At 37.7% G+C, this 17,166-nt stretch overlaps 2 protein-coding genes across 3 annotated transcripts in view; one reads left to right on the top strand and one right to left on the bottom strand.

The window, feature by feature from the left end:
• Window positions 1-17,166, bottom strand: part of LOC141438840 (uncharacterized) — a 486,697-nt gene that overhangs the window by 151,478 nt on the left and 318,053 nt on the right. The window lies entirely within an intron of this gene.
• LOC141438663 (serine protease snk-like) lies at window positions 4,806-5,936 on the top strand. The gene has a single exon (XM_074102545.1). It carries the CDS (start codon window positions 4,827-4,829, stop codon window positions 5,775-5,777), a length of 951 nt encoding a protein of 316 aa, XP_073958646.1. The 5' UTR covers window positions 4,806-4,826; the 3' UTR covers window positions 5,778-5,936.

Here is a 17,166-nt window from a genome sequence, read left to right as displayed (position 1 = left end):
TAAAAAAAACTTGGTCGGCTCTTTCGTGAAACCTCAGGCTGTTTTAAGCTATACATTTAAGCTTCCGCTGTATATGTATGTGCGAATGTAGGTCAAACATATCTGTCTGTGTGCCGACAGCAGGCTATTCGCTAAATGTACAAACTATGCGTTTTGTTGAGATATAGGGGATGCATGCGGCTTCTAACGGGAGTAACATTTTAATATATTTATTTTATTTTTGTAAGTAGGCATTTCATATTGTAAGGTTGTATCATTTTGTGTTCGAAAAAAGTAGTTTTTATTAAGGATTTAACCAACGTAAGAATGCTTTATATATAAGAGGAGTCAAACGAGCATGCGTGTCACCTGATGGGAAGCAATCACCGCCGCCCATGGGCACCCACAACTTGAGAGGTATCAGAGGTACGTTGCCGGCCCTTTAATAGTGATTTTCCAGCGGCGGCGAGGTGAGACGGGACGAGGCGAAACGAGAATTGAAATCTGTATGCATTCTGGCGCGCCCGCCGCGAGCCGCCATACTTTCAATTCTCGTCTCGCCTCGCCGGTGGAAAATCACCTTAAGAGACTGATAGGATTGTTTAAGTATCCCAGCTCCGGGAAAGCTGTTTGCTTGCTGCCATTTGAGTCTTATTTGAAAAACCGAAATGCAAATAAGTATGATATAATGATGATTAAATATTAATCAAGTAAGGTTTTATAGACGCTGATGACATCGGATGGAGCAGGCTGCAGAGAACGGTATTTTTTAACCAATAAGACTTTCTACTAGATAAAATCAACATAGGTAGGTACCTGCTTTAGCAATATTTCACTAAGCTACTTACCTACACACACACAAATTACTTACCTACTTACTACCCCAAGTTCGCGGGTGAGCAAAGTAATTGTCTGTAGTTCATTAATATGGACCTCCGCATTACTCCGCAAAGTAACGTCTGATTGAATAAATATTTCACTAATTTATTTTAAATATTTACATAGCGTTCTCTATTCCCTAAGCTTCAATGTATTATCCTAATTCTCAAATCGGTTTCCAATCCACCTTATCAATATGGTTTCACATTGTTTATGTATAATTTAATTAAAGCTATACAAATACCAGGCCTACACATCGGCTTAACGTAGTTCAGAGGTAGTTGATTGGGTCCCAATATAAATTCTATTAGTTTATGTCAATTCTAATAGAATTTAACACCGATTCATGAATATCGAAGCGATGTTTCGCTCCAGTGATCATAGATGGCGCGGATGCCGCACCGCTCTGATTGGTTATTATGCAGCGTCTCTCATTGGTTGATTGATTAAAAAGAATTGTAGTTTTTAAGGGTTCATATCTCAAAAGGAAAAACCGGCCAGGTTGTTTAATTACCTACATCATAACGTACGTAACATTAGTACGTTATTATAGAGGTAACATACGATGACCTATTACTTATCTTTTACAAAATAAAAGACTGTGTTTATGACATTATAAGTACGATGACGTACAGTCACTAGCCCCAAAATCAACACAATAAAACGCGCAAAAATATCTGATACGACTCTTTTTCTAGGGCCGGTAGGACGTGTATGATATTGCACGCTCTGCCGTGGCAGATATTAACGCTGGTATGCAGGTAGTTACAATCGTTAGAATGCCTTCACAGTTTTGCCGCATGTACCCTCCAATCAACCGCTGTTGCCAAACAAGAAGTTCACGTAAGCATTGTTTTGCCGCTTTAATCAAAGCACAAAAGCGTCGGCACACAATGGGCCGGCAAAGAAAAGAGTCAACTGCTTGCCGGCTAAGAAATATTGGTGCATTCGAGAAATTGCGACAGAAATAGGGAATACTCGATGTTATTGCCACGCTAGCTGTTGTTCGCGACTTCGTCTATAATAATTTAACCAACTTGCAAAAGTTTAAAACCCCCAAAATAACTATTTATTACAAAGTTAGTTAAATATCTTAAAAACAGCTGAAACAATTTTAATGATACATGCTTTAAACCTGCGCAAGAAAACTCACCATCACTTAAAAACACAGACAGACATTGGCGCTAAACCTTTTAATACCCCTCTTTTTGGGTCGGGGGTGAAAAACGCTGTAAAACACCTAAATCTGGATTTCAAATACATCTGAATCTAGTTCGCTGTGCCTCGCCTCGATCAAAGCACGGAATGCGGGCTTTGGAAACTCTATAGTGTCCAGTTTTCTTCACTTGGGCAAAAAAGACGTATTCAGAGGTGTAAAGAGTCAAAGGATTGTTGTCACGTCCTCCTTATTGGTGTCCTGTGATATTCGGGGTGTTGTTTATGGTGCGAAGGTAAAAAGTTTCAATAATATCAAAAGGTATTGCCAATGTTGAGAATGTGCTAAGCTTAAATGGGGTTTGGCCGGAGGTGTTAGCCGGATGCATCAGCAAAGATGGGGTTTAGACTCTTAACAGAGGAAGAGATGGTGAGATGAACTGATCGTGGAAATGAGCGATTAGCCGAGTATAGCTCTGAAGGTCAAGAGGCCTTTTTCCCAAGAGTGGGACACAGGTTTATAGATAATAGGCCAATATTGGTCTGTCCAATGCCAAGAAAGAGATATACATATAGAAAAATAAAAAAATTGTATCACGGTCGTGAAATAGTCCCAAATCAGCATAATGACGTTACCGACGGCGCTGGTCTTACTTTGGAACCATATCAAGAGGGCATCGATGTACTATATTTAACTGGTCAAATAAGAACTTATTAAACCCAATTAATATTACAAAATAAATTAATATATTATTTATAAATTAATATTTTTACCACACATATGAAAATAGCTTCAAAAAAAAACATAAGCAGAAAAATCTCCCACGTAAACTGAAAACTTGGACTTATTAAAGAGTGGGATAACCACGAATGGCAGACACAGCAAGGATTAAAGTTTGCACTGAGCTGATTGCGCCGTCGTTGCGCTCTTTATTTGAGCGCACTTCACGGGTACAAGTAGGGTGACAGTGACTTTAATTTTCGTAGGACAAAGTCTCATGTTTTTTATACGTCTTTGGCACGGCTAAAATGTCAGATTTCTCGAAATACGAGTGTGACACACGTTGAACGTTTGTTTAACTGTCTTGCATTTTTTATTTTATCAAGGCAAAATATAGTATAGAAAAGCAGAATACATAGCAGTTTTGTTATTCTTCACTTTCGCCATATTTACATCACTCCTGGGTCAACATACTTGGCAAGCACCAGCAAACGCGTCAAAGTCAAAGTCAAAGTCAAAATATCTTTATTCAATTTAGGCTATAACAATCACTTATGAATGTCAAAAAAAAAATCTACCGCCGCGTAAAATGCAATCATAGTATTTACAAGCGCTATTTCTATTAAATCTTATTACTCTTATTAGGTATAGACCACACGATTATTAGATACACAGAAAAACGTGTGAATGAGGCATAAACATCTAAAGAGTTAAATTCTATTAATGAAATAAATCATGTTGAAAGTAAAATTCTAGTTCACATTTTGTTAATTGACTCACATTATCTGCTTTTTATTTAGCCAAAGTTACTGTACGAGTATTGTTTAAAGTGAACTGTTTGTACCCCGAACAACCTGTATTGGCACGTGACACGCTTGGCCTCGTTTGGAAACAACGCAAATCCTATTAGTTGTAATTGTTTTGCTTTTAATAAACCATTTTTTTTCCAGCAATAACAGTTTATGTCGTGTGATTGACGACTAACCTATTTTTAGTAGGCAAAAAAAGGATTTTCTTTTTATTTAATGTTGAAAACCATGGCCACCCCAAATAATAAGTAAGTCTAGGTAGCGCTTCACCGCTGACTGCAAACAGAATTGGTTCTGCTGCTACCCTCACTTTAGGAAACCTAACACAAACACCAATTCGCCTCAAATGGCTAAATCTGTCACTAGTTATTTTACAAAATATTGTGGGAATGTTTTTTTTTTCCAATTATTCTCACAGCCTCTCTGTGTCACAGGGAAATGGTGAAAACAGAGATTTAAAGAAATCTCTGAGGGATATGACCAAATTATGCAGGATGTTAAAATGGCGAATATATTGAACTTCTCTCTATGTCGTTGGGAAATGGTCAAAACGGAGATTTAAAGAAATCCCTAAATCTAAGGTATATAACGAAATCACGAAGGATGTTAATATGGCGAATATATTTAACATTTGCGTAGAAAAAAACAGTCATTTGATGAAATCCCTGGATTTATCTGACAAAATCACTCAAAAACAAAGAAATCACTCGATCAACCAAAAAGGCAACTCGTTTTTTTTCATTGCACGAATGCAACGAATCGCAAAGTCAACTCATTTTATCATTCGATCATATCGAAACCATTCATAGTAAGTATATATACATAAATTAACCAAATTTGAAATCAATCCAATTATCCTTTGTTGGTTTGATGAGTGACTTTTGTTTTTGTATTTCGCGATATCTTGTAAAAATTTGTAGCCCGTCAAACAACAAACAAAACATTTTCATTAAACGATTCCTCAAAGGTAATATAAACACAAAACGAATCAATTTAAACGCATCAACTGTTAATTAAATGATAATAAGGCAAAAGGAATTAAAATAATTAATAAAACGAGAAAGGAAAACCGCAAAATCCGCGTTGACAATTTGGAAATAACCCCGAAAACGGCCACGAAAGCTAAATTGAACCAAGCAATTAAAACTCGCTCCATGAATGGGTAATTTTAAAATATCCATTCGAAACACTTACGATTGCTATAACCGCTGCTTTTTATAGCATTAAGTTACCATAGAAAATTAGTGATAACGCTACGGGCTAGCGCAATAGACGCGAACACAATGCACAAACTAACCAGAACAATATTGAATAGAACAAAAATAATAGCTTTATGTGCTTTGATATGGTTAACAGTGTCAGTGGTAGCCGTTGGTGAGAAAGCGTATACAGCCTGTAAAGAGTACGCCCACTCGATGCCGGAATGCAACAATATACTCCACCCAGTTTCAAGAGTAAGGGTTCCTATAGACCTGCTGTTATACCCACATATGGTCTTGATAGGATTCAAGCGAAAAGACGCGCCGAGCCATCGAGAACCAGCTTGGAAATGCGGTGGTTCCATGATCAGTGAGAATTGGGTGCTGACTGCAGCACATTGCGCCGAAGATCCAATAGACGGACCAGCCGCTGTGCTGAGAATAGGAACAGCAACCTTCGAATTTGATGAAGTTGAGGACTTAGCTCAAGAAAGGTCAGTTGCTGAAATCATTAAACACCCAGGCTTCCATCCACCCTCTAAATACCATGATATAGCTTTAATAAGCGCTGATCAACCCTTCATTTTGGGCAGGGATATAAGAATAGCATGTCTTCCGCAATCCGATGAGATACCTGACCTTAAACTGACTGCTATAGGTTTTGGGACGACAGTGTCTGGAGCGGCAACAGGCAGTCAAACGTTGATGAAAGTTGACGTGGATATTGTGGAAAATTCAGTTTGTAACAAGTCTATGAAACCCATGATACGAATGAAGATACTAGCTGATGGGATAACCACAAATCAGTTATGTGCAGGGGATTACCTTCATGGAGGAAGGGATACTTGCCAAGGAGACTCAGGAGGGCCTCTTCAATACATGCCGGATAGAGTAGAATGCATCAAAGATTTTCCTCTTCACACAGTGGTCGGAGTAACCAGTTTCGGGAGGGATTGTGGAAGAAAGTTGGCTCCAGGAGTCTACACCAGAGTGTGGAAGTACTTGGACTGGATAGAAAACATTGTCTGGCCTTAGGTTTGTTTCGGCAAAATGGTGAAAATTGTCTTGTTCCAGTATTTAATTTTATAAAGAGCGAAGCGGACTAGAAAGGTCTTGCAATTTGAAACGGTCTCGTTAATTTAAATTGTACTGAAACAACACTTCATATTTAACATAAAACCTTTCCTAACAGAATTCCCTACTGTATGGCTTATTTAATAATTCCCTCTTCAGGGTCCGCCAAAGGATAACGGCCTCACCCAAAACAAAAGGTTTCATGAATAACATTTTGTCAACCCTGAAACCGCTAGGGATCGGATTTTTGGGTTGTATGATTCCAGAATAGGAGGCAATTATTGCTTTATTAATCTTATGTGGTTATTAACATACATATATATGAATAAGAAAATAGGGGTCACGTGAGTTTCATTGGTAAAACGAAAATAGTAATAAATATAATTCTTTATACCATCCACCGTCTAAAAATGTTTTTATTACTCGTATCGCAACATATCACAATACAAATACTTTTCATTCAATAAAATGTATCTATTAAATGTATCTATATGTATCTATTGCTCACCTTGTAATTTTAATAATTTGTTTTCTGTATCGCTTACTATGTCTGGTGTACAATAAAGAGTCTTTGTATTGTATTGTATTGTATTGTAATGTATTCAAATAAAATCAGAAAAGTATTTTAGATTTAATTTTATCGATTAAATTCAATTGGCTCATATTTTTATATTACCAGTTTAAATAAACGTGTTTACACTCACACTTTTGTAATAGATGCTCCAGAAAAAAGTGTTTTTTAGAGCGGTTAGAGTAATATCAAAATAAACGTCTGCTCATAAATTGATCGATTTAAATAAGATACAGTGATAACCATGAACTAAAGTTATCAAGTAATTTCAAGAAAATTGTATTTGAAACACATAAAAATATTTACTTACTTTCCTTTTTGTTATACTTACTTACGGTATTGTATTATATCGTTTTATAAGTATAACTCTTTATTCCACCATCCCAGCCTATATACGTCGCAGTGCTGGGCACAGGCCTCTTCTCAGAACAAGAGGGCTTGGGCCATAGTTCCCACGCGGGCCCAGTGCGGATTGGGAACTTCACACGCACCATTGAATTGCTTCGCAGGTTTGTGCAGGTATTCTCACGATGTTTTCCTTCACCGCAAAGCTCGTGGTAAATTTCAAATGTAATTCCGCACATGAATTTCGAAAAACTCAGAGGTGCGAGCCGGGGTTTGAACCCACGAACCTCTGCTTGAGAGGCGATAGGTCAAACCACTAGGCCACCACGGCTTACGGCTTCTTTATTCTACCAATATTATAAATAATGAAAGTTTGTAAGTCTGTTTGTTTGTATGTTACCTTTTCATGTCTAAATCGCAAAACGGATTTAGATGAAATTCGGTAGGTAACCTAACCAATAAAAGTTGGAAAACCCCCGACATTGTCACTTCAAAGTTCAATATCTCAAAAACGGCTGCACCGATTTTCTAGAAAACCTGCTTTCAAATAAAATAAACCGCATTCAAATCGGTCCACCCGTTTAAGAGCTACGGTGCCACAGACAGACACACATAGCGGTGAAACTTATAACACCCCTTGCGTCGGGGGTTAAAAATATAGGTTGAGACCTGGAGAAGGACATTGGATAGTTTTTATCCCGGAAAATTGCATAGTTTCCGCGGGATAGAGATAAACGAATTATACACGGACGGAGTCGCGGGGAACAGCTGGTATTACTTAAAGCGCATGACATTAAAAAATATATTTTTTATTCGACTGGATGGCAAACGAGCAAGTGGGTCTCCTGATGGTAAGAGATCACCACCGCCCATAAACATCTGCAGCACCAGGGGTATTGCAGACCTAGAGGCCTAAGAACAAAACAATAAGACGTATTTACCAAATTCTAACTCAATAGAGTATTGGATGCGAGTCAAAATAGAGTTTCAAGATTTTTCACAATGTTAGTACCAGTGAAGGTGAATGTTACGTATAAAACTATAATAGGGGTAAGACTTCTTATTCGATATTACATATTTTTCTAATTTTTCTGGGATACCTACACGTCACTTGGTATGCTGTCATGTTTATTATATACTTCAGCAGTTTCCTCACGTATATTCAGCAATATTATCAGCATAATAACCTTTTTAATCCAAGTCAGAGTCCGACGATTTTGTAATTTCAATGGAAATCGATCTTCGCTTAAAAAGCGCCAACTTTTCCCAAACACCTAATCAAAAAAGCCTTTGAACTCCCAGACAATATCCACGCGAACTTTTTTGAAGCAAACCCATCTTCAGATATTATGGGGAAGGCCATTAAAGTTAGGATTAAGTTTAAAAGTCATCTTATTACACAAAAACACAATTTACAACTTACACGAAAATACGTAATATTCATTTAAACTTTAGTAGACGGTTGAGATGGATTTCGGGGCTATTGACGTACAGAGTGAGGGAACTACTTAGCTAAACCGCGGCAAATCGACACCATATTGTCGTTGGCAGCCGAAGTTTGGCGGCTTTTTATTTCATTATCCCAGGTTATTTACGTCCCACTGGCATAGGCCTCCTCTCAAATTGAGAGGGCTTAGGCCGTTCCCTCGCGGGCCCAGTGCGGATTGGGAACTACACATACACCGTTGAATTGCTTCCCAGGTTTGTGCAGATCCTCACGATGTTTTACTTCACTGTAAAGCTCGTGGTAAATTTCAAATGTAATTTCGCACATGAATTTCGAAAAACTTGGGGGTACGAGCCGGGATTTGAATCCACGATCCTGAACTTAAAAGGCCATAGGTCAAACCATTAGGCCACCATTGCTTTATTTTGCACTAGCAAGCCCTGGTATGGCACGGATACATTTTCAAAAAAAGGTCTTTAAGCAAAGTCGTCGCACATTTTTCCCAAACACTATACTCGCGCAAAGCCGGGAAGCGTGGCTAGTACATATATCTATCATGTAGGTATCTATAAAGAAGCGGCCACACCACTACTTAAAAAACGGTGACGGTACGGAATCGCAGTGACGCATCGTATGCGCAGTGTTTTGATCGCATGTTCTCCAATATATAAAATAAACTAATTAAATTTATAATATTAGCCCATATTAGTGGAACGCTGAGTTTAGATACTCAATATCTGTACAGCCACGTCATCTCTCAAGTTAACAATCTGGTCCCCTTTTTTATCGGGGACAATTTTGGGACCATTTTTTATAATTGCCAATCTGCCCCGGGCGCAAGGTTCGGGACGATTAAGAAACTCAGTATTTAATTAGTTTTCTCCAACCGAGAGTCTTGAATACTCGGTTAAGTCTGGGTTTGAGTAGTTAGAACTTTGACGAAGTATTTTTTAAGTTAAGTTTAAGTGGTTCTACATCGATCCTAAGATTAGAGAGTATTTTGTTATGCTACAGGCGAAAGACTTAAAAATACCTCAGTTTCGGCTGAGTCCCGTTCGCGATCCATAATATTGTAATACTGTAAGCTAATGTAACGTTTGTCATAATGATCATTTGCCATAATCATAACTCTTTTTTCTCTTAAGCTATAAAATTTTCAGGAACTTAGATATTGCCATCCAGTATAACTCAATAGGTTAGGTTTATTTTATAACAATCAGAAATTGTTAATAGTTTTTAAGAAAAAAAAAAGTTATGCAGTTACGCAATTGCAGGTGGAGGAACTTAGCTATCATAAGGTCGCGGGTGAGCAAAGAAATTCTTTTAGTTCATTGATATGGACCTCCGAAAAGTAACGCCTGATTCAATAAATTTATTTAAAATGCACGATCATGATTCAATCTTGTACAATATTTTAATCATATAACTACATCTTGCACCCGACTGCATATAAAGTATTCACAAACTTTCGCCACATTTCTCCTCGGTGCAACAGAAAATTAATCGGTTCTTTGTAGAAGTTTTCTTGAAAGAAATATCTTAATGGAAGTTACAGACCATGTACTACGAAGTGCAAAACTCGAACTTCGTATCTTGCCGTCGCGCTACGCTAATATTATTTAATACGAGAGTGAAAGGGACGGTACGATACGAACTTTGATTTTGGAATGTCGTAGTAGCCCCCCAGGAATCTTTTTAAGCTTTGCGGTAAACAAATTCTTTTAAAATTGTTCTTACGCGAATTCTCCTTTGCAACCTCAATCAGTTCGAAGTTTCTAGAAGTTATAACTTTAGTTTTGTACGTTTTTTTGAGGTGGTATTTAAAATTCATAACTGTGCGGAGTATGTATGTATGTATAAAAGAAAATAAACAAAATACAATTGATAAACTTTGAGATCATGGTGGTGGACTTATCCCTTTAAGGGATCTCTACCAGTCAACAATTGAGTTTTATACATACAACATGCAACGAAAGTGATCTCTTTTTCGGAGTATTTTATAAAGATTATGAGATTTTGTACTAAAAATAAAAAACATTATTATTTTGGAACAATATTGTCTAAGCGGATATAATAAAATGAATAAAAACTGTTTTATTTTTGCCGTAAAATCCGATCATGACAAACTATTAGTAAAATTTTAGTTTATCTTTCATCCTTGTCTATCCTTTATTATCTACTAGTTGTTGCCCGCGACTCCATACGCGTACAATTTGTTTAGAACTACGCAATTTTCCAGGAAATTATCCTAAGTAACTCCCCGGGACCCAAGCTATCTGTATACCGAATTTTATCTAAATCGGTTCAGCGGTTTACACTTGAAAAGGTAACAAACAAAAGACTTACATTTATAATATTAGTGGGATTTTTATGTATCTACCTAAATAGGTACTTCGTATAGTGCGGGGACGGGGACGCCGCAATACAGAGCCGCTGACGCTGCTATATCGTCAGGTCAGGTCCATTTGGCATTTATGTCACGATTGGTAATATATTGGTTTACAACTAAATCAGTCTCGGACAAAACTGTCAATACTAACTAGTAATATTCTAGGTCTGATAGTCCTCATTCTGGTTCTGGAAAGCTAATTGAGAAATCACTTTCAGGACTCCATTTTTAGAAAATTATTCGGAATATGTTTCTGAATTAAAACAATTGCTTTGCTCACCCGCGAAGAAGTAATTAATTGAAGTACCTAAGTAAATAGTTGTTTTAGTTCACTGACATGGGCATGACATGGACCTCTGCAAAGTAACCCGCGACGAAGTAATGAATTGAAGTTAAGTAATTGTTTTAGTTCATTGATATGGACCTCCGCAACGTAACGCCTGATTCAATAAATTATTTAATATTTTGCTGTGTTTTAACTAAGATTGTTTTTTTGGAATCTTTTTTTATTTTTAATTTCAATTCCAAATTTTTATTTTTACTTTTAGTTCCAATGGAATGCCGAAAAGTTTCTCGATGAGGGCTACGGCATAGATGTCGCTAGCGTCACTGCTTAAGTGGCTAAATAAGAAACAAACAAGCTGAGATATGTGGTGCATAGGAGAAATTCGTGTCTGTGCCGTTGACCAACAGTGGTGTAGCGGTATAGCACGCGGTACGGAATACCGAGGACCTGGGTTCGATTCCCAGTGTTGGTCTTATTTTTCTGGTTTTTCTGTGCATCTATATTTCAGTTTGTATTTTCAATTTGTGTTTTAACTACTTACTTAAGAGTAGAGTAAAATAAATACTAAACATTATTCGGGTTCTCCAGGCGGGATTTATTAGATTTTGTTGAACAAACGCATTATGATGAAAAATCGGCCAAGTGCGAGTCGGACTCGTGCATCGAGGGTTCTGTACTTTGTATAACTATTCAGTGCCCGCCGAGACCTACTCTCAGAATTGAAAAATTTTGGACATTAGTTTCGAAAACCTCAGAGATTTGAGCCCGGGTTTGAATCCACAGTCCTCTGCTCAGAGGCCCATACTCGCCAGTCAAACTGCTAGGCCACAAAGGTATCTTTCATAGTTTCACGGTTTCACGGTTTTTCATGTACATACTCGTATTTAAGTTTATTTCAAAAAGAAGTGCACTCTATCTAGTTTTTCCGAGAGCTCTTGCAGCAAATCTATTTTAAAACGGCTATCCATTTAAAAAAGCTTACAAAATGGATCCCGCAGACAATCCGTGGATGATTGAAAAAGTTTAATTTGGAACCGGTGGCCGACACTTCGGAATTTTCTATCTTTATTGGCCCGCTTTAGGGCATGTCAAAGGAAATTTTGTACGCAGACATATTTAAAAAAAAAAGTGGAAAAAATGCTCATTATACGTCTTTTGGAAAGAGGTATTGCACCAGCATTGCAGCAGCTGTTAGTGGCTTATTATACAGTGTCTCTGACCTTGGAGCTTTAAATGCAAGGTTCGATTCTACTCACATGACAACAGACTAAGGTTCTTTTTTATACAGATATAAATTAAATTGTATGTACGTAAACTCTTTATTGTACAAAAGAAAAGAAACAAAATACAATTGCCAAACTTTGAGATACTTTGTGCAAATCCATACTAATATTATAAATGTGAAAGTGTGTGTGTTTGTGTGTTTGTATGTTTGTCAAAACGGAGCGAGATCGACGTGATTTTTGGCATAGTCCGAGAGTGACATAGGCTACTTTTTATCCCAAAAAAATGCACATTCCGAAAGCGCGGGTAATTTAAAAAATGACGTGTAAAAGTGCCTATTGCGGCCTATTTACTGAATAAATGATTTGGATTTGAGTATGCCCTATGAAGACTTTCTTTTTATATTATTTTGTTACATGAAATAAATGATTTGAATTGAATTGAATTTTTTTCGGTGTGGCATAACATGTATTTTTTTAATTGAATTGAATTTAACTGCCTCCCACATCACACGGCAAAACTGGAGTCCGGAGTCCCTAGTTGACAAAAGAAAGCTCTGCTCACTCTCATATCAGATTCCTTAGTCGCCTTAGTACATTTCGGAGCGGTCAAGGTGGTAAAAAAAATCAGGACATGCACTCTATTATTAAGGTATTATAGTTCATGTTTCGATATTTTTGATCACCTTGGCCGCTCCGGCCATATCCGGTGGCCACTGTACAGCTACGGGAACAGATGGGTTAGCTAAACTAATTCTCGCTAAACCCAAACAAAGTAAACTAAATTACCAATTGTCTTAAATCACGTTACGGAAAACATAACTTAATACACCTGCTCATTAACCACCCGCTAATTAAGTTAACTATAACTTGAGTTAACTCTAATTAGAAACGGCAATGCGTCGCTCCCCAATTACATGGTTAACTTGTCGTCAAATCATTAATGCAATTTTGACAGGGAGCAAAGAAAAGGACGAAGAGTTCTCTCTCATACAGTTTCATAAGACTACATTGAATCAAGTTCAGAGGCTGAATTGTCGTGCAAGTTGCATTACATTACATTGCGGCGCTCGATTGACCACTATAAACTCGTTGGCTTTCCGGCCTCGCAATGTAATTCAACTTGCACGATTTTTCTTCCGAGTCTAAACTCGACTTACCGCACTCACTATCTCTTTCTACCCTCGCTTTATAATAATAATAATAATACCTAGCCATTTTCGGCTACAGTGACTTGAGTCTGCGTATTACATTGATAGGCTGGGATGTGACATAGCCGATCTATGCAGATAACGTTCTTTTGCAAGCAGCACAGGTTGGAGTACCATTGACATAATATACCACTGACCAAAGTTAAACAAAGACTTACCGCTTGTAAATTGTAACTCTTAGCTTCGTGAAATAGGTCACAGGTGTAAAATGAGCAAAAATACCAATTTCTACGCCATATCGCGAAGTCTATTTCACACGATTTTAATATCATTCAGCTTTCAGCTACGAATAGGAAATAACAATCTTAAATTGAAGCAAAATGACAATGCGCAGGACATCAGTCATCTCCGCAAATGTCGTTGCTCCGTGTATGCGGCATTCGTAGAAATTTGCATATATTATTAGATTTCGAAGGCTTTGTTGTTCTTAGGTGGCAGCGGACCTACTATATATGTGAACCTAGTGCTTGAAAATATTAACAAGGTAGACTCTGTATATCTATGTATCATCCCAGCCTATATACGTCCCACTGCTGGGCACAGGCCTCCTCTCAGAACAAGAGGGCTTGGGCCATAGTTCCCACGCGGGCCCAGTGCGGATTGGGAACTTCACACGCACCATTGAATTGCTTCGCAGGTTTGTGCAGGTTTCCTCACGATGTTTTCCTTCACCGTAAAGCTCGTGGTAAATTTCAAATGTAATTCCGCACATGAATTTCGAAAAGCTCAGAGGTGCGAGCCGGGGTTTGAACCCACGATCCTCTGCTTGAGAGGCCATAGGTCAAACCACTCGGCCACCACGTCTTTATCTATGTATGTGTCGTCACAAAAAAAGGTTCCCTGGAAGAGATCACTCTTAAGCGATAAGGCCGCCTATTGCTTACCTTGTAATTTTCTCTGTGTACCTGTTTCTCGCTTACTATTTCTGGTGACAATAAAGAGTTATTGTATTGTAACTCTAATCCTTCTAATAGTCCATTGTGATTGGTCGATAGTGAACGACGTCAACGCGTGCGCACCACGTGCATTGTTTAGTAAAATATTGCTTTAATCCATAGGATATAAGGATCATATTGCATTTTCATTAACGATTGTTTGAATTGAATAGAGATTAGATTACTGCGACTATTAATGGTCAAGTTAATACTGAATTTAGAAGGAAAATGGACCACTGTATTGTCATATGAATAAAATTTAGTGAGGTGCCCATATCGATTCTGAAATGTCGATAATAAAAGGAGTTAAGTAAACCGATATCGATTTTTAACTGACCTCAAAAAGGGAGGAGGTTCTATGATCCAATGTTTGTATTTGGTGGGTCGTGCTGAGTCATCGACTTCGAGCTAGTAGGTACCTACCTAGAAAAATATTTTCAAGGGTTTTGTAGTCGATTCCATTTTTTGTTATTTTTTTATTTTTTTGGAGTCTATTTTACTTTTTTTTAGTAATATTTTGCGTGCTCAACGCGTATTTGTTATTCCTTGACGCTAATACGGTAGTATGGTATACGATACATTTTGATGAAAGTTGATATGTGGATGTCGGGAGTAATACATAGGCTGCTTTTTATGCCGATATTCCCACGAAATCAAACATTTCATAAACTCAACCTAGGACTTGAAATTTGTTGTGCTTCTGCGCAAAAAAACGATATACCTACTTAAAATCCATAACTTAAACTACAAATGGTTTATGCGTTCGATTCCGCTAGTAAAGTGAAATATACGAGTAAATTAGTTAATATAATGTTCCAGTCCGACGTATATCGGTTGCCACTCAGTCTATGTCATAATCATAACGAATATTTATTTTGTCAGTTTAAGTACCCACCTTTTAGGATTGCTCGCACACTGTTCTAATAGTTAGTTCAAACTTCATAAATTGTTCGCACAGTCCAGAACGAACTCGTGGTAAATTCAGGTCGTCTCTACCGCGACACCTGTCATACAAATCATATCACTTAAAGAAGGAAATATTTATTTTGAATTCAACACTACCACCATCTTACAGTAATAAGACTAAAACTAAGTAATTTCTTGAATCAGGCGTTACTTTGCGGAGATCCATACTAATGAACTAAAATATTTACTTTGAGCTTTGCTCACCCGAGACCTTATGAGCTACGCTTATGCAAGATTTGCGTGCTTATGCAGTTCCTATCCACCTCCACACTGTAAGAACACACATAAATCACACAAACCCATCTATCAGCACCACCACACTACACTGACGCGTTTCGAACTCAACCAGAGCTCATCTTCAGAGCAACACAACCGTACACAATGCTACTAGATGTTAGACTTTGTGTTGATGTAATATCATTGCATAAGCGTAGCTATCATAAGGTCACGGGTGAGCAAAGTAATTGTTTTAGTTCATAAAACTAAGTTACGTGGTGAAACGACAGGATCCCAATAACTTAACCAACAAAAAGTTGGAAAACTCCCGACATTGTCACTTCAAACGGATGAACCGATTTTGATAAATCATGTCGAAGAACCAACGCTAAAAACCCTGCTTTCAAATAAAAAAAACAACATTCAAATCGGTTCATCCGCTACGGTGCACAGACACAGACATACAGACACACACAGCGGTGAAACTTATAACACCCCTCTTTTTGCGTCGGGGGTTAAAAGGGGTCTCCTCTAAGCAAGTGTTACCACACGTTGTCACTACAGAGTTCTAACCATAACAACACATCATATCCATATTTCTCCCACCTTTCTCACACACACATTATGACATGATTTGATTCCAAACAATTTAACAAATCCCTGGCTGGCAACGAACCGCAAAATAACATCAGATCGAGATAGAAAACATAATCCGCCAATATATATAAAAGGATTACCATGACTTTTACTGCGAATTATATTTGCAGCGGCGATCGCAACTGCTATTCAATTAAAATCATTGCAGTGCAATACAGTTACGGACATAATGACGTATACACTTTTTTTCTCAGCATATTAGCTTAGCGGGAAAAAAGACTCCTACACTTAGCCGTCCTAATTAAACAGCACAAAGCAAGCTTGATACTAGTAAGATTTGACTAGGTACATGAGTACTTAGCATCAAGTATGATAGTTGACAGAGCAGACTATTTTGTCACGTAAGAAAACTTTGTCTTTGGTAAGAGCGTTTATACCTGCTGAGCTGGCAACGTTGCATTTTTGTCAGTTTTTCTCGATTATTATGACGACCGGATGGCTAAGTGGTTAGTGCACCTGACTACGAAGCTTGAGGTCCTGGGTTCGAATCCCGGCCGGGGCAGACATTTGTGTGAATAACACGAATGTTTGTTCTCGGGTCTTGGATGTTTAATATGTATTTAAGTATGTATTTATCTAAATAAGTATGTTTATCCGTTGCCTAGTATCCATAGTACAAGCTTTGCTTAGTTTGGGACTAGGTCAATTGGTGTCAAGTGTCCCATGATATTTATTTATTTATTTATTCCATAAAAATTGAATGAAAATTAAAAGTGGTCTGATAAAACTGTTCTTATCTATATAATATATCGTGGCTTATAGCTTAATAGACCAGAGTAGCATTATACGGCCAAATTACGAACTGTGGTCAGTGGTTCAACAATCCCTGTTCGCGACTCTACCTTTTAATTGTTTTTCTCTTTTGCTTAACTATTAATAGTTTAATATCAATTGAAAAAAGTGGCAATTATTTTGTCCGCCATAACATCGATGTTAAATCCGATACGTCGTAATCCGGTGGTCGTGATGTCGCATCACTAATAGCGCGCGTTTTGCACCGGTTTTACTAGTGATGTGCTGTTTGATCGGGAATATTCAAATTTATCGATGTATTTCGAATGCCGCTTTAGAATGGAATGGTCGAACACTAGCTTAGTCCTTTAA

This window comes from Choristoneura fumiferana, chromosome 19, assembly GCF_025370935.1.
Source record: "Choristoneura fumiferana chromosome 19, NRCan_CFum_1, whole genome shotgun sequence".
Lineage (NCBI taxonomy): Eukaryota > Metazoa > Arthropoda > Insecta > Lepidoptera > Tortricidae > Choristoneura > Choristoneura fumiferana.
Note: the sequence above shows the minus strand (reverse complement) of the source record. Positions and strands in the feature narration are given on the sequence as shown.